At 39.5% G+C, this 18220-nt stretch overlaps 1 protein-coding gene across 3 annotated transcripts in view; it reads right to left on the reverse strand.

Annotated features, from left to right (window-relative positions):
• Nucleotides 1-18220, reverse strand: part of KDM2A (lysine demethylase 2A) — a 114600-nt gene that overhangs the window by 32726 nt on the left and 63654 nt on the right. For all 3 annotated transcript variants that reach the window (XM_059400386.1, XM_059400368.1, XM_059400377.1), the window contains exons 4-10: nucleotides 17432-17510; nucleotides 16977-17023; nucleotides 11842-12020; nucleotides 4239-4345; nucleotides 3577-3670; nucleotides 2256-2409; nucleotides 1140-1255 (exon numbers count right to left, since the gene is read on the reverse strand). In XM_059400386.1, the coding sequence (XP_059256369.1) occupies nucleotides 1140-1255; nucleotides 2256-2409; nucleotides 3577-3670; nucleotides 4239-4345; nucleotides 11842-12020; nucleotides 16977-17023; nucleotides 17432-17510 (776 nt within the window). The remainder of the gene's footprint in view (nucleotides 1-1139; nucleotides 1256-2255; nucleotides 2410-3576; nucleotides 3671-4238; nucleotides 4346-11841; nucleotides 12021-16976; nucleotides 17024-17431; nucleotides 17511-18220) is intronic.

Below are 18220 nucleotides of genomic sequence, written 5' to 3' on the forward strand. Positions count from 1 at the left end.
CCACAAAAAAGTTTTAAGAGCAGTGCAGAACACTGCCTATAGCATTATTCGAGATTCACCCCCATCAACATTTCCCCACATTTGCTAATCATCTACCCTGTTATTCTGCTGAACTACTTGAGAGCAAGATGGGAACATCACACCCTCTAAAGACTCTATGCTCTAATTGGTCTTTAAGGTCAATACCATCTATACATTAATCATATGTAATTCAGCCCTTACTGACTTGGGTTCTACTAAAGAATTAAGCCCTATATTCCGAAGACATGGGTTGGCCAGCAAACAGCAGCGAGTGGATTTGGTCTGCTGCCTATTTTTGCAAGCCCTGCGAGCTAAGAGGGTTTTTTACATTTTTAAAGGACTGAAAAAAAAAACCAACAACTAAAATTAGAGCATTTTGTTTTATGGGAAAACTATATGAAATTCAAATCTCAGTGTCCTTAAATAAAATTATTTTATTTGAGCCATTCTCATTCGTTTAAGTATTTCATTCTACAAGGCAGTTAAGTACTTGCAGCAGATCCTGTATGGCCCACAGAGCCTAAAACATTCACTATCTGATTCTTTACAGAAAAAGTTTTACCAACTCTCTCAAGGGCATCCACTACGTTGTAAGTACCTAACTTTTTTCCTTTATATCTAGAATGGTATCAGCTACGTACCCTCCCAGGGAAAACCTAGAAAATAAGATGCGCCAATCATTTTCTGAAGGACTTCATTCTCTCAAGGAACCCCAGATGGGAAAAGCAGTATGTACCCTGAATTATTCAAATACAACGGTTTGGGTGGGGCATTCTAATCGGAGTAAAGATACATGAACTCACACTGTGACTCCTGACTTGATATATCTTATTACATCGAATTATTCTAAGACGATAAAATTTAAAAACATCAATTACCAAATGTCCATTTCTAGCCCTATAAAAATCCAAGATACCAAGAACCTCAAAGAATTAGTGTCCTCCAAATTAAGCATGTAAATCTTGTTAAAGCTTTCCTCTCGGTGTCCCTGAAATGTAAACAATGTATTTTAATTCAGGAAAAATTGAAGTTTTGAAGTAACTACCCATGAATCTCTTATAACATCTCTTAAATGGCAGTCATCTCTTCCACATCCAGTTCTATGCAGAGTTACTCACCCGTGTTCGATCTTCAATGTTGTATATTTTTAACTGCATGGGGATATTGAAGCTATGCAAAAAATTGCCTCCAAAGACTAATGTGTCTGTAGGAGTATACACAGCATGAATCCAGCCTAGAAGAAAGGAGTGGAGGGGCAATGGCTTTAGCACATGTTATAACACGGCATTCTCAGAGACCTGGTAAAAGACTCCTAGATCACACATTTTACTCTGATTCTGCCACTTAGTGGTTGGTCAAATTATTTAATCTCTTGCAGCCTCAATATCCTCTATAAAAATTAAACTTTATATGGTTATTAGTAAGCATTAAATCAGAAAATGCACGTAAAGTGTTTAGCATACAGCAAGTTTAACACATGCTGTTTCTACTTACGGGAGCACCTACTGTGAAGGCACGGTACCAGAGATTACCCAGTATTTCCGTTTACCCCTCACAACGATTTCAATATTTGACCAATGTGGTATTAGCAGGTAAATACACAGAATTAAATACATGTCTGTGATTCCAAAATCTGTGTTCTATTTATTTTAGGACTAGTGACCCAATAAAAATATCACTAATTTCTACACCCCTTGCAGCCATCCCTTAGAACAGGGAGCTCTTATCTGGACGTTAGATACTGCATGCTGACCAGGTCCTATCCTTAACAGACTCTGATTACCTAGAGCTCATGTGGGGCCCAAACATGTAAATCTGAAAAGCCACCACTGGCGATTTTTTTTTTTTTTTAAAGATTTTGCTGACTTGAGAGAGAATGCACAGAGCAAGAGCAAGAGCACGAATGGGGAGAGGGAGAAGCAGGCTCCCCTCTGGGCAGTGAGACCAACGTGGGTCTCAATCCCAGGACCCTGGGATCCTGACCTGAGCTGAAGGCAGACATTCACCGACTTAGCCACCCAAGCGCCCCACCACTGGCAATTCTGATTTTAGTGGAAAATCAGTGCTTTTTAAAAAAATCCAAATTGTTTGCATCTGATACTCCATAATGACTGAAAAGGACACTATTGTTTTCTGCCCACCCAATTATCACCATTCTTGGTGGTAATCCATCAGTTCTTTTTCTCAAAGAAAAGAAAGTGGCTAAACAACCCCTTTTTCCCCATCCTGCTTACCTGAGGGAATGACGAAGGTATAGCCCTGCTTGAGCTCAATGCGCTGGCAATCTGACACCCGGTCACCCAGAAAGATGTCTCCCTGTTTCCCTGACAGCAGCCAATTCTCGTACAGCTCCAGGTTGTGGGCTGTAGGGGGGATGAGCCAGAAGACCTGTGAGTTAAAAAACTTCAGTCTGTTAACAGCTATTGACATGACCAGTCGTCTCCCTCAACTAATAAATGGGTACAAGGTAAGGTCAAGAGGTAGAAAAGCAACAAGCAATTCCCTTAGCTTACAGAACCTGACCATTTGGGAAATTCTAGAGGCCCTAAAGAAGTAGATCTTTTTTTGACTTGTTGAAATGGTATTAGAGCTTCTTGGGGGTTTGACTGTAGAGTCCAGAACAGATCCAGGGCTGAGAGAGAAGCGGTGTATTCAGTTTGTTACCTAAATAGTCCCTTACTTGCCCCGAGTTACCTGGCCTCTACAGTCCTAAGAAGGACAGTTAGGTACAATGTCTTGAAGAGACAGGCCTAGGTTGCTTTGTTCTAGGGTAGTAACCACGATCAAAATGACAAAACTTAGGATACCAGTTAAATGAATCCAAAGTAAACAAAATGACTTTGGATTTGGAGGTACAGTTGTTCTAAATTAAGACTTCATATTTTAAAAGCATCGGTTTTCATTCTAGTTCTACTTTTTTCTCTGACAAAGCATCCACTTCCAGCAAGGGGAAAAAAGGGTAACCATAGGAGTACAATACTATAAACCTGACATTAATCCCAGATTTCTGTTCTCACACAGCATTTAGAAACAATCTGGTAAGATGGAATATAGTTCTTTCTGAATGAGAATAATATTTCAAAATCTATTCATACCCTTGGAGAGGACTTAAAGGCTTCCTTTGACCAAAGTTCAGATCAATGCCTTCATATAGGAAAAGGTGGTCTGAATTCTAATTTCTGATATCGTTGTGAATCTATACAAAATTTCTGTTGCCTTTTACTTCGTTATTACACGTCGAGGTAGAAAAATTATCCTGTCTTCCTAAAACCACTCCCTTGCCTTCATGTGGAGAATTCGCCCTGGGAATCTAAAAACAGGACTGTTGAGTTTTACTAAGTACTGTGCCAATATTGGTGTAATGACAGCAGACCAGATGAATACTAATTCCTACTGAAGTCTAGCCAAGAAGGTCAACTTAATCTATGATTCTCTCTAGAACAGGGGACAATTCTCTAACAGATTCATTTCCAGGGTATATTAAGCATGCATGAACTGAAGCAGAATCATAAAATCAGCTTCAGAGTCCAACCCCCATCATGACTATGACCGTACCTTTCCCCCTTGATGGATGTGATACCAAACAGAGGTACCACCAAAGTCCACATGGAAGTCAGTATAGCAGCCTCGAACACTCATTAGACAGTACCTGACCCAAAAAAAGCAGCAGCATTAGTGCACTGATTAAAAAGAGAGCCTGCTCTACCCCAATGCCACACTCTCCCCTTTCACACACTATCCCACTTTGTGCCTAATCAATTCCCAGTGAGAGGAATGCAGTTTCAAATCATTGTAATATCAGACCATACATTTTCTCTGACCTATGTAGTCACGGTTATGACACTTTTACATACACTCCCTCCTTCGAACTGTAAAGCCTACTGCTTAAAAAATTCATCTTTTGGGGGGAAGATTTTATTTATTTATTTGGGAGACAAAGTAAGAGAGAGAGAGCGAGCGAGCATGAGATGGGAGAGGGTCAGAGGGAGAAGCACACTTCCCACTGGGCAGAGTCTGAAGCAGGACTCGATCCTGGGACTCCAGGATCATGACTTGAGCTGTAAGCAGTCTCTTAAAGAACTGAGCCACCCAGGCGCCCAAGAATTCATCTCTTTGATCATTTAGGACATAGAGCAAGGCTGTGAAGGGAGGAACCAGTCCTTGCTATCACTTTGACTTCCCAACACACCTGAGGAAATTCAGGAAAAGCCACTTACTTCTGTACTTTGGGGTACTGCATCTCCAAGATGGCATTTGTTGATTCAGTCTGACTCTCCTTCAGATGCCTTGGCCACATGTTGTCTACCCAGTCAATGAAATCCACCTTTAAAAAGGAGGAGGAAACATTTAGGATTCAATGGGAGGACTGGGATTAAAGAGAATTTTAAAGTCAGGAAAACAGAATTTCTCAATTCTGTCTGAAAGACTACACTTCATTTATTTTACTGACTTTTTTTCCTTTAAGTAGGCTCCACACCCAACGTGGAGCCCAACGCAGGGCCTGAACTCATGACCCTCACACTAAGACCTGAGCTCAGATCAAGTCTGACACTTTACCAGCTGAGCCACCCAGGGACCCCTGAAAGACTGTAATTTAATTATGAACAAGCAATCTGTTGGTGAATCATGGGGTCAGCAGCAAACATTCTAGAAATCATTATTCAGTGAGAACAAAGATTAATGGTTCCATCAACATGATCATAAAGATAGATCTAAGCAAAATGAAGTCACAGTATCTCTTCTGTGTCAGTAATGGCAGAATCAGCTGTCTTTTTCTGATTCAATAAAAGGCACTGTCTGGAATGTACTGATAAATTTATCAGAAGATGTAACACTGTTAGAGCAGCTCAAATGTCAAAAATAGAAATAAATAATTTTTTTGGAAAAGGAAAGAAATCCTACAGTCTGCTATAGAATCTATTAGGTTAGGAATCAGAACTTCCAGGGCTGTCATGTTTTCTCAGGATCACATGCAAGTCCCTGGAACTCATTTGTAAAATGAGGATAATTAACTCAAAGTGATATTATGAGGATTACATGTAAATACATGTTAAAATTTTCAAAAATAATGTTGTAAGAATTTAGAAATCTAATTCACTCATTCATGCATGCATGCATTCATTCATCCATTAATAAGATTTATCTGAAAGAGAAAAAGCATGAGAGAGAACACACAAGGTGGGGAGAGGGGCAGAGAGAGAGGTAAAAGCAGACTCCCTGCTGAGCAGGGAGCCCAGTGTGGGGCTGGATCCCAGGATCCCAATCCCAAGACCCCGGAATCATGACCTGAGTGAGACTTTAGCCAACTATGACATCCAGGCGCCCTGGAATCTATTTTAAATATGTGTTGAAAGAAGAAGTGAAAACAGTATGAACTTATTTGCACTTTATAATGAATTGTAGCATGTCATGTACCTCCAAACGTGTGTACCTCCCCACCACTGACCTCCAAGAAACAGTCTCAGGTAGCTAATTTATTGTGAGCCAAACCATGAATTCAGTACAATATTGACACAGTGAATATCTAGCTTAATGCTATAAAACACATGTATCTGCTAAGCTTTCCAACAAAATCTTTCATTTGATCATTTACTTCCCTTATAACACAAACCTGGACAAATGCATAAAATCTGTGCATAGTGACGTGAGGGAGGTGTCTAGGGGAACACTCAGATGTAAACTGTGGGAGTGGCCAGAAGGGATCACCAATGACATGCAAATTGAAGAGCAACAAATTAAGTTAACTTGCTACTTTACCTTAAAGGATTTCTGTTCAGGGAGCCAAGAGTTTTAACCTAACACCCACTGGGCCTAGAACACTGAATGAACTCTAGCTTCCTTTCTTTCCCTCAAACAGTATCTACTTTCTGTTCTCTTCATGTAGTGGTCAGCATCTCCCAACTCCTGGTATTCTCCTTTGGAAAGTCTTTTTTTTTTTTTTTTTTTTTTTTAAAGATTTCATTTATTTATTTGACAGATCACAAGTAGGCAGAGAGAGAGAGGGAAGCAGGGTCCCCGATGAGCAGAGAGCCCGATGAGGGACTCGATTCCAGGACCCTGGGATCATGACCTGAGCTGAAGGCAAAGGCTTTAACCCACTGAGCCACCCAGGTGCCTCCTTTGGAAAGTCTTTAAAGAAGAATGAAGATCTTACTTGCTCAAGACATCACAAATTCTTTTTTTTTTTTTTAAAGATTTTATTTATTTATTTTGAGAGAGAGACAGTGAGAGAGAACATGAGCGAGGAGAAGGTCAGAGGGAGAAGCAGACTCCCCATGGAGCTGGGAGCCCGATGTGGGACTCGATCCCGGGACTCCAGGATCATGACCTGAGCCGAAGGCAGTCGTCCAACCAACCGAGCCACCCAGGCGCCCCAAGACATCACAAATTCTTATGTCTGGATGGGGAAAGAAAGGGTTAAGAACACATGGGTATTTTTTCTTTAATCAATTGTTCATTCAGAGAAACCTGAATTTCTTTGGCCAGAAATTGGCTGCCCACCTGCAGCAATAAGTTACACTTCCAGGCCTCTCTTTAACTGGTATTATTAGGTATCATCTGACTACCGAGAATATTGTGTTAAGGTACTCATACTTTTCTCCTTAAATTAATCTTTTAGGCTCTGGATAGGCCTTTTGCTAAATGGCCAGTTCCATGTGAGAGCAAGTCTCCCATAAGGGTAATCACCAGTTCTACCTGTTCTGCATCAATATTAGGGCCAAACTGATAAGAAGTCCAATTCCTAGGAATTCATCTATTCATCTGCTGCGTGCACACATACACGCACAACTCATGGCCTTCCATGAACTAATTTCCCTACTACCAATTTGCATATTTTATATGTTGCTTTTAATCTACCTCTCAGGTACTGCTGGAACGACAGCAGAAAACAATCTCTCTCTTCTCACAAGAGAATCCCACTTTATGCTAACATCCCAGAAAAGGCACCAAAAGGCTGCCCACCTTTCTCTCCCTATGCCTACTTTTACACAGAGGACTCCTTCTGTTTGGAATTTTGGTTTTCGTTCTGTCTCCTTATTTCCTTCCTATCAAGCTTAGCTATCACTTCTTCCAAAGAGCTTCCCCTCCCTAATTCTCCTCCAGTTTGTTGGGAGGGGGGGTGCTTCCTATTGTCTCCACAACACTGTATTTATTCACTTCTGAGGCACTCATCATTATCATGGTTTGCAGAAATGTCCATCCTCTGGTTTTTCTTCCTGGTGAGACTTTAAGCTCTTTGAGAATGAGAATGACCTTATTTTCCACAGGTCCTCTAACACCTAGCATAGCGCTCAGCATGTGGCAGGTACTTGAACTAATAATAAGCTAACTCTGAAGGTGTGAATGACACAGAGAACAATAGATTATGTACTTTATGTGAAAGATTATTACATGAATGAGATTTACTCAAACTCACTGAAATGTACACTTAAAATGAGTATACTTTATTGTATGTCAACTGTACCTCAATAAAGTTGATTTCTGAAAAAGCATTATTGAGATATATTAGAAAAGACCTAGATATATGGAGACACACTGTGGGGGGGGGGGGGAATACTCTAGTAAATAAATAAATACCCCAGCAGAATAAGCATATTACTGCCTACATAGTAAGGTCATCAAAAGCTTTTCTGCTTTCAGGAGGTGACCTTGGTAATAGCTCACTCAATCTTCCTGAACATGATTTGGGTCTCTAAAAAATACCGAAGCATTGTTCTCTGCCCTCTAAAGAATTTTCTATTTTTGAGTCCTTCCATAGTTCTACTCCTTCATTTAATGATTCATTATTTTTCTGTTAAATGATGTAGCATTTTTATCATTAAAAGGACAAAATGAACAAATCAAGAATGTTACAAAAAGGGCTTCCTATGTAATGACACATTTCTAAATTTTAAGAATGGAAAAGTATGCATCAATTCTACTTTTTTTTTAGAAAGATTTTATTTATAAATCCGAGAGAGAGAGAGAGAGAGGGAGTGCCCACCCATGCAAGTAGAGGGAGAAGCAGAGGGAGAGGGACAGGCAGATTCCCTGCCAAGCACAGAGCCCCAATGTGGGGCCTCATACTACAACCTGAGAGTACCATCAAGCCAAAACCTTAACCAAATGAGTCACCCAGGCGCCCCATAAGTTTTACTTTCATAGCTACAATCACTTTTTTTTAAAGACTTTCTTTCTTTCTTTCTTTCTTTATTTATTTATTTGACAGACAGAGATTACAAATAGGCAGAGAGGCAGGCTGAGAGAGAGAGGAGGAAGCAGGCTCCCTGCTGAGCAGAGAGCCTGATGTGGGGCTCGATCCTAGGACCCTGGGATCATGACTTGAGCTGAAGGCAGAGGCTTTAACCCACTGAGCCACCCAGGTACCCGCTACAATCACTTTTAAATTGAAATTTAAAAAATATTAACAATGTTCATTTGTAAATATTATAAACAATTTATAAACAATGTTACAGTGATTCTTACATTCCTCTCTATTTTAAACCAATGAATTGTGCCTTAAAAAATAATTTTTTTTAAAGCAAGCTCTATGCTCAACATGGGGCTTGAACATATGACCCCGAGATCAAGAGCTGCAGGGTCCTTTTTTTTTTAAACAGATTTTATTTATTTATTTGACAGACAGAGATCTCAAGTAGGCAGAGAGGGAGGCAGACAGAGACCCTGATGTGGGGCTTGATCCCAGGACCCCGGGATCATGACCTGAGCTGAAGGCAGAGGCTTTAACCCACTGAGCCATCCAGGTGCCCCAAAAGCTGCATGTTCTACCTACTGAGCCAGCCAGGCGCCCTTTATTCTTTGTTATGTGGACCACGTCTGACTAATAATAAGATTAAATCCTTTCTTTTTTCTTTGAAGATTTATTTATTTGAGAGACGGACAGTGCATTGGGGGGAAGAGGGAGAGAATCCTTTAAGCAGACTCCACACTCAGAGCCTAAGAAGGGGCTTGATCTCAAGACCCTGACATCCCTACTTGAGCCAAAACCCACAAGAGCCAGATGCTTAACCAACTGTGCCACCTATGTGCCCCTAACAAGGCTAGATTCTAACCACCTGTCTTCTTGTATTTCCACATGACCAGGTGATAATTAATGTAAAAAGAATTTTTATCATCCTAGGGAGATAAAGTTTTCCTAATGAGAAATTCTGTATTTATTTTTCATTTATTCTATTTTCTTTCTTTCTTTTTTTGAGAGAACCAGTGGGGAAAGGCAGAGGGGGAGAGAGAGAAAACCTTTTTTTTTTTTCCTTAAGATTTTATTTATTTATTGGAGAGAGAGGGAAAAGAGGGAAGATGAGCAGGAAGAGAGGCAGAGGCAGAGGAAGAAGAAGGCTCTCCATTGAGCAGGAAGCCCAACCAGGGGCTCCATCCCAGGATCCAGGGATCATGACCGGAGCTGAAGGCAGCTGCTTCACCGAATGAGCCACCCAGGTATCTGGGGAGAGAATCTTAAGCAGGCTCCAAGCTCGACAAGGAGCCTGATGCAGGACCTGATCTCACAACCCTGAAATCATGACCCAAATAAAATCAAGACTCAGAGGCACCTCGGTGGCTCAGTGGGTTAAAGCCTCTGCCTTCAGTTCCAGTCATGATCCCAGGGTTCTGGGATCGAGCCCTGCATCGGGCTCTCTGCTCAGCAGGGAGCCTGCTTCCTCCTCTCTCTCTCTCTGCCTGCCTCTCTGGCTACTTGTGATCTCTGTCGAATAAATAAAATCTTAAAAAAAAAAATCAAGACTCAGATGGTTCATCAATGGAGCCACCTAGCACCCCTTATTTTTTATTTTTTAAAATATGGGGCTGGAATGGACCCTAATGTGGAGCCCAACGTCAGGCTTGAACTCACAACCCTGGGGTCAAGAGAGGAAGAGCAGGACACAAGGGGTGCCTGGGTGGCTTAATCGGTTAAGTATCTGCCTTCAGCTCAGGTCATGATCTTAGGTTCCTGGGACTGAGCCCCTCATGGGGACTCTGCAGGACGGGGAGTCTGCTTCTCACTCTCACTCTTCCTCTCACAAACAAATACATAAAACCTTGAGAAAAAAAAAGAAAAAAAGAGTAGGACATTTAAGTGACTGAGCCCCCAGGCACCCCAAGAAAATCTCTATTTAGTTGTAGGATCTCCAGTAACAAGAAGCAATGACAAAAAATTATATACTGTCTCTTCAGATAATAGTGAAATACTGAGAACATTTTCCTGTTGGTCTGTACATTATCCATGTCTTATGATAATAACATTACTAGTAAGCTGAATATAGGTGTATATATAAAATAACTATTAAAAGCAATTATCATATTTTAACTTTAAAAGTCAAAAGGTGTGATAGGGATAATTTAAATGAATAGAATAAAACACTGACATCTTGGGGCACCCGGGTGGCTAAGTGGGTTAAGCTTCGGCTCAAGTCATAATCCTAGGGTCCTGGGATGGAGCCCCGAGTTGGGCTCTCTGCTCAGCAGGGAGCCTGCTTCTCCCTCTCTCTCTGCCTGCCTGCCTACTTGTGATCTCTGTCAAATAAAGAAATAAAATCTTTAAAAAAACACAAAACCACTAAGATCTTGACTTTTTTATTGTTATTTTTAAAAGATTTATTTATTTAGTTGGGGGAGGGGGGACAAGCAGTGGGGAGGGGCAGAGGAAGAGGGAGAAGCAGATTCCCCACTGAGCAGGAAGTCCAGTGTAGGGCTTGATCCTAAGACCCTGAGACCATGACCTGACCTGAAGACACATGCCCAACTGACTGAGCCACTTAGGCACCCAAGATCTTGACTTCAAAACAAATGATTAGGGGCGCCTGGGTGGCTCAGTCATTAAGCGTCTGCCTTCAACTCAGGTCATGATCCCAAGGTACTGGGACTGAGCCCCACGTCAGGCTTCCTGCTGTGCAGGAACCTGCTTCTCCCTCTCCCTGCCACTCCCCCTGCTTGTTCTCTCTCTCTCTCTCTCTCGCTCTGTCAAATAAATAAAATCTTAAACAAAACAAAACAAAACAAAAGAAATGATTAGAATAGTTGCTAGTTCTGCTATTCCATACCTAATATATAACTCAAGTGAGTTCTGACATAGGAATTAAATGAATAAAAATGGTCCAAAAATGACTAGGCATATTTCAAAAGTGAAGTTAAGTGTTTCAACATTCTGTAGACAGCTACTACTTTGCAAAGAGATGAGCTAAATCAGCATCTACCTTCAGGAGAGTGAAGGATCAAAAACAAACAACTTTCCCTTAGGATGGTTTGTCAGTTTACTAGCCATCCAGTGGAATCTGCTCCAGAAACCATCTCATAAAAATGATCACTTGTCTCTAAAATAGTTTTCCCTCAAGCTTTTTAGAGTGATTTTAAGGGTGTCTGGGTGGCTCAGTGGGTTAAAGCCTCTGCCTTCGGCTCAGGTCCTGATCCCAGGGTTCTGGGATAGAGCCCCGCATCAGGCTCTCTGCTCAGCAGGGAGACTGCTTCCCCTCTCTCTCTTTCTGTCTGCCTCTCTGCCTACTTGTGATCTCCGTCAAATAAATAAATAAAATCTTTAAAAAAAAAAAAAAAAAGAGTGAATTTTAAGACAGTTCTCCACTCCATGCAAAGACCAATGTTATTCTTAAATTAGGTTACTGGTGATCAGAACTAAATGGCCCCTCCCCATATAAAATTAAGTGATTTTTAAAAATAATGAACTTCCTAAAAATGAAGGTTATTATCAAATTGCCTTGTTTATCAATTTCATCTTGGTATGTATAAAAAGTTACAGATTCTCCCATTCTCCCATTGTATAAACAACCCTCTTGGTGACAATGAAAACGTGGAAAAAATTATTAGACTAACCGTGGAGGGCCTCTGCACCATGTTCTCCAGCCTGGTGTGGCTGAACTCTAGACTGATGACATTATAGAGTTTTTCTCGCTCCTCCTCTGGAGTCTCATAGTAGCGTGTCCACTGAGCCATGGTCATTTCAATGCCTTTCTGTGTGTTCACATCCATGACATCCACCATGCGACGACTCCCTGCCATGAAAGATGTATCAATCATCTCCACTGAGCCACTATTATCCTTAATATATAAATATTAATATAATTAATATAATATAATATAATATAATTAATATAAAACAAAAGTGGAAGGAAACAAGCTATCCTTTATTTAGGATACTCAGGAATAAAGAATTGTCACTCAAAAGGATAATCAATAGAAAATAAAGCCACGGAGAGTCGAAAAGACAACAAGTAATATTAAAAGCAACTCCCTATGGCATGTTTCTATATGGTCAAGAAACAAATCTTATATTCAGTATCTCACTCAATTCCATCAATTCTAAATGTTAAGTACTAAATTTTGATTTCATAGGTGAGAAAATAGGTAGTAGGTAACCTCCAGGACAAAAATCCTGGACCAACTCTACAGTCAATGTTCTTATCCACCAAGCTACATTGTTTTAAAGAGTCTGAGGACCTAGATCCATCTTACAATTTGAATAAAGGATACGAAATAGTGATATATTATTTTGTTTAAAAGAGTTACTTCCCAGACCTGTTAAGCATTTCTAATATAAACCCCCCTTTTCATTCATTTAACAAATATTCACTGAATGATAAAGACACCATGATGGACTTAAAGACTGGTATCAGATTCTCAACTAACTGTAACAACTACAACAAAAGGCAGAATGCACAAAACAGTATGGGGGAAAAAACACCAACTTCAAAGCCAACGATACCTAAATTTAAATCTCATCTCTAATAATAGTTGGGAAAGTTATTTAATTTCTGTGCACCTCAATATCTTCTGTAACTTGGGAATAATACCACCTTGTAAGCTGCTGTGTGGATTTAGTCAATGAAATAAATTGTTTAATACAAGTAGGTGTCAATTAAACAGTAGTAAAAATAAAAGGATTTTTTTTTCTTAAATAACACTGTACTGACTAGAGAAGCCTTTTAGGAAAAGAAGAGACATTTAGGCTGGGCCTTAGAATAAACAGAATCTAAACAAGAAAGAGTCAACAGAGAATTGTGAGCAGAGACAGCAGCTTAAGAGAAGATATGGAAAGGCAGGACAGCTTTAAAAAGTTAAGATTACAGTGATCAAGAAAGGGAAAGAGAGAGAGAGAATAAAAGGCTGCTGTGTAATATTAAGAATACTGCTCGATTTGTAAGAAACTAACAAACACCTACTATATACCTGGACTTCATGGGTTTAACAAGTAGTACAAGACCTGGTCCCCTGCCTCCCAGAAGTATGGAGTCTCGTCACACATCAGAGATAAGAGGAGGACAAGACTACCACAAGAATATGGCCACAATAAAGTAGACATGGCGGAATACGATAAAATACAACTGATAATATAAGGCAATGAATCACACGTACCCTTCATATTTTGGAAGAAAATGTGAATGCCTAAATCAAAACAGCCTTGAAATACCATTTCACACTCACAATGACAGCCATAAGCTGGCAAAACTGGAACCGTCGAGACTTTGCTGCTAACAATGTAAAGTGGTGCAGCTGTGACAGACAACAGAGTGGTGGTTCCTCAAGAAGTTAAAAAGAGAATGACCATATGACCCCACGATTTCCACTCCTAGGTATAAATCTACAGGATCAAAATCAGATGGTCAAACAAGAACTTGTACATGAATGTTCACAGCAGCTCTAGTCACAATAGTTAAAGGATGGAAACAACTCAAAAGTCCATTAATAAATGAATGCATTAACAAAATGTGGTTTATCCACGGGTGACTATTATCCATCACTAAAAAGGAATGAAGTGTTATTACATGCTGAAACATAATATAATACATATATGACAGACACAAAAAGCTACATATTTTACTCTTCTATTTATATGAAATATCCACAACAGGCAAATCCATATACAAAGTACAAAGTGGTTGCCAGGACTGCATAGGAGGGAACAGGGAGTGACTACTTCCTACATATGGAGTTTGCATTTCAGGTGATGAAAAAGTTCTGGAACTAGATACCGGTGATGGCTGCGAGTTGTGAATATAATTAATGTCACTGAACTGTATACTTTATTATTTTTTTTTAAAGATTTTATTTGTTTATTTGACAGAGAGAGACACAGTGAGAGAGGGAATACAAGCAAGGGGAGTACGAAAGGGAGAAGCAGGCTTCCCACTGAGCAAGGAGCCGGATGTGGGGCTCGATTCCAAGACCCTGTGATCATGACCTGAACTGAAGGCAGACGCTTAACAACTGAGCCACCCAGGCGCCCCTGAACTGCATACTTTAAAACTATGATAACAGTAAGTTTTATGTTGTTTGTATTTTACCACAATTTTTAAAAAGTGAATGTTTTCCTTCAATAAGGCAGATCAAAGCAAAAGCAATTCCATTCTGCCAATGGTACCAAAGCACCCAAGACTCTCTATGTACCAGAATACTTAGATAAAATAATGAATCATAGTAATAGCTAACATTTATTGAGCATGTACTGTGTGTTAGACACTATTCTGAACTTATATTTAAGTAAATTGTCCAAGGTTACACAGCTAGTAATTAGTAGAGTTGAAGTATGAAACCAGGCAGTTTTGAGTCTATACTCTCAACCAATATATCCCATGATCTGAAGTTTACACGATAGTCTGGTTTTCTTCTTTATGGGACATGAACTAACACTGGAAATGTAGCATTTTACTTTAGGTAGAAAAGAAGACTGGCTAGCCAAAGTACATTTAGTGAAAATGGATTATTACAATCACCAGTATTTTGTTGACTACCTTTTGACAATCATTAGTTATCCGAGAAAAAAAAAAATCTGGACTTCAAACAACTTGGATGAATATAAAGTTAGGCATCAGCTGAAATTTATGCTCTGTCTATTAGGTTAGATATAATCACTGCTCTATTTTATTTTTTAAAAGATTTTATTTATTTGACAGATAGAGATCACAAGAAGGCAGAGAGAGGGAGGAAGCAGGCTCCCTACCGAGCAGAGAGCCTGATGAGGGGCTCGATCCCAAGACCCTGAGACCATGACCTGGGCTGAAGGCAGAGGCTTTAATCCACTGAGCTACCCAGACACCCTCACTGCTCTATTTTAAAGACTTATTTATTTGAGAGAGAGAGACAGCACGACTGCAGGTGAGCGGGGTGGGGAGGGGAAGAGGAGGGCAAAGGGAGAGAATCCTTCTTCAAGCAGATACCCTACTGAGCACGGAGCCTGACACGGGGTTCGATCTCACAATCCATGAGATCATGACCTGAGCTGAATCCAAGAGTCAGACACTTAACCAACTAAGCCACCTACCCAGGTGCCCCACTGGTGTATTTTAAATCATGGCAAAGATATTTATGACCACCCAAATGTCTGTCTGTAAAAATATAAGGTTATGATGGGGTTCCAAAGATCATTATTAGCAATGAACATATTACTGAAGAAATAGGAAAGTGGGAAGGAAGTGGGAAAAAAATCCAAAAAGAGACCAGTGATTGAATAAGGAGTATTCAATTGAATAAGGACTGAGTAAGTCCTTATATTTATATAGCTTGGAAAATTTGGATACCATAAGTCTATGATGGGATCCAGAAGTCTTTATTTTTTTACAAGTACCACAGAGGATTCTGATGCAATGCACTGTGGATCACAAATCGTAAGAATGCCTGACCAACAAAGAAAAAGTACTGTGGTCCATTAAGTTATTACTGTCCTGGAGATCTGTTAGGAAAAGAAGTCTACTGACAGATCTTACATACTCAAGATGATTTTCAGGAAGTCCCGAGAGAGCCCCTGCTTTATGAAGAGTGGGAAAGCATTTTAATTACTCAACAGATTTACTGAGTACCTACTATACTCCAGTGATTGTGCTAGGAACTAAGAAATACACAGTGACAGGCAGACAGCTGGAATCTAACAAAGAAATAGTAAGGGAGTAAAAAATAGAGGGAATTAGAGAACCTTCCTCTACCTGGGTTATGTGACTTTCGTCTCTTAGAAAAACAGAAGTTATCCAACCATCTAAAAAGGGCCCTCAAGTGGCTAAGAGACAGTACTGCAATTTTAATTTCCAAAGCAAGAGTGTGCACTTGGAACTTCAACATAGAGGACAAAACTTAACAAAAAGTAATGTGGGGAGGAAAGCATTAGAAAAACCTTCTGTTCCATGACCTGTCTGAAACATTTCCAAAAGGTTTCAAACCATTTTACTGCTTTAATGTGTACAGGAGAGTGACCATGCCTGAATTCTTAAGGATCCTTCCTGGTGGGTCTCAGGGCTGCCCTGAACACCAAATGGTCTGCACAAAATTGAACTGAATTTTTACTGACACAGAAGTTTTTTTCTTTAATTAGATTGATCCAATTTCCTTTCTTTTCCTCAATTTTGAGTAAAATATAAATCAGACAAAAGACAAGTTAACCAGTCACTCATAAAGAGAAATTTTAATAAATTTCTATTTCTTAGCTTACACTGATTGACTGATCAATTTTAAAAAATCTCTCCACCCAACACAGGGCTCGAACCTACAACCCCCAGATTAAGAGTTCCATGCTTCAGCTTAAAAAGTTTTAAATGTTGACCAAGTTACCAAATGTAGCATTGGTGAAAATTTCCAGGAAATTTCTCTACTGTTTTGAGGGAACGGAAGAGAATCACAGATATGAATGAGTTTCATTCTTGCTTCAAAGATATAAAATATCCTGGAACAGGCTCTTCATGGAGAGAGGGAGGGACAGAGAGCGATAAAACAGTAGGTAGAAGAGAAATAGAGTTCTATGCCTAATGAGTACTAAATGAAGCAACTTTGTAACTCCCTTTGAGAAAATTCTCAAAGTTGCTAAGAGCAGTGTTCTATAAAAAAACTACTTCAAATGGGGTACTTCAATCAAATATGTACTTCCATGTTCCTAAGCCTTAAACCTCAGTCAGAAATTTAGAACTCAGTCCCACATCTTAAATCTTTGCCTAAAAGACACAAAGCCCACAAAGCTCAATGCTTACCCACACACATTTTGACATCATTCACAGTGAAGTCTGGATCTGGCATCCTATGAAACAAACACCAGTAAGTATAAACAGGAAGCATACCTTCTCTAGTTAGTGTGAGTTTTTTCTTAGAGTACTAAAAACTCCTAAATCTTGTATTTAGGTTAAAAAACAATATACTTTAAATATATAAAAAACAATATATTTTAAATATAAGAAAAAGTATCTCAAGGTAACAGATTTTAAGAGATTTAAAACTATTTATTTTTAGCTCACCTGTATTTTCTCACTTAACTAGAACAACCATGAACTGTTTTTGTAACAAAAGAAGAAAAATACACACTTTTAAAATCTAAATGGGGGATTATTTTTAATTACCTACTGCTTTGGGTTATCAATATGGCATTGTCTGTAGCCCTGGTGTAACATGATCTCTTTGCAACCTAACAAATTAGGCCAACAATACTTACTTTATTCCAAGTCCATCAGAATTCTTGAAAATCAGAGGGTCTCTTAAGCCACCCCGCTGGATATACTCTACATTAAAATCTGTCACCATAAGAAAACAATTATTAGAAAAGTAAGAGGTATAGTTGGAAAAAGATGAAAGGACCATAAAAAAAAGATCCTAAGTAATAAGGCAGAGATAGTGTTTGCTGTTTCTGTGTATATAGTTTTGCTCTGTTAGATACATGCTTGTTATAAAAAGCATCTCTCAGGATACAGGAAAAGTATCCTGACAGGCAGGGTTCAAGGGGTCTGCTAAGTCTGTATTTACATAGTAAACAGAATTTAACCAGCAGGGGGTAGTACTATAATTGAGTTACCTTCTAAATCCTAAGCAGAAATTATCATCACTCTGTCTCTTAAAAGCCAAAAAATTTAATTCTGTCCACTACAATACATACCATAACATCCTGTCACTTTGCCAAGGAGCAAAAAAGCCTCATGGTACACACGGAATCCCACCTCTGTTTTGTTTGGGGAGAGGGGATGCATGGATAAATGAATTTTTACTGTACTATTTTTAATTAAACCCAAAGCAAGGGATGGAAGAAGGGAAAGGACTTCAGGGAACAACTCCAACAATGCTTCTGGCCCTAATAAAGGTGTGTTTCTTCTCATACAGCAGGGAATGACACACAGGGTGGGAGGATTAGGGGATGGGGCAGTGTGTGTTTGTGTGTTGAATGGCATTGTAGAATAAGAGAAAATAAACAGCATCACAACATCAATGGGCAATATTTTGCTGCATAGAT

This window comes from Mustela nigripes, chromosome 1 (genome assembly GCF_022355385.1).
Source record: "Mustela nigripes isolate SB6536 chromosome 1, MUSNIG.SB6536, whole genome shotgun sequence".
NCBI lineage: Eukaryota > Metazoa > Chordata > Mammalia > Carnivora > Mustelidae > Mustela > Mustela nigripes.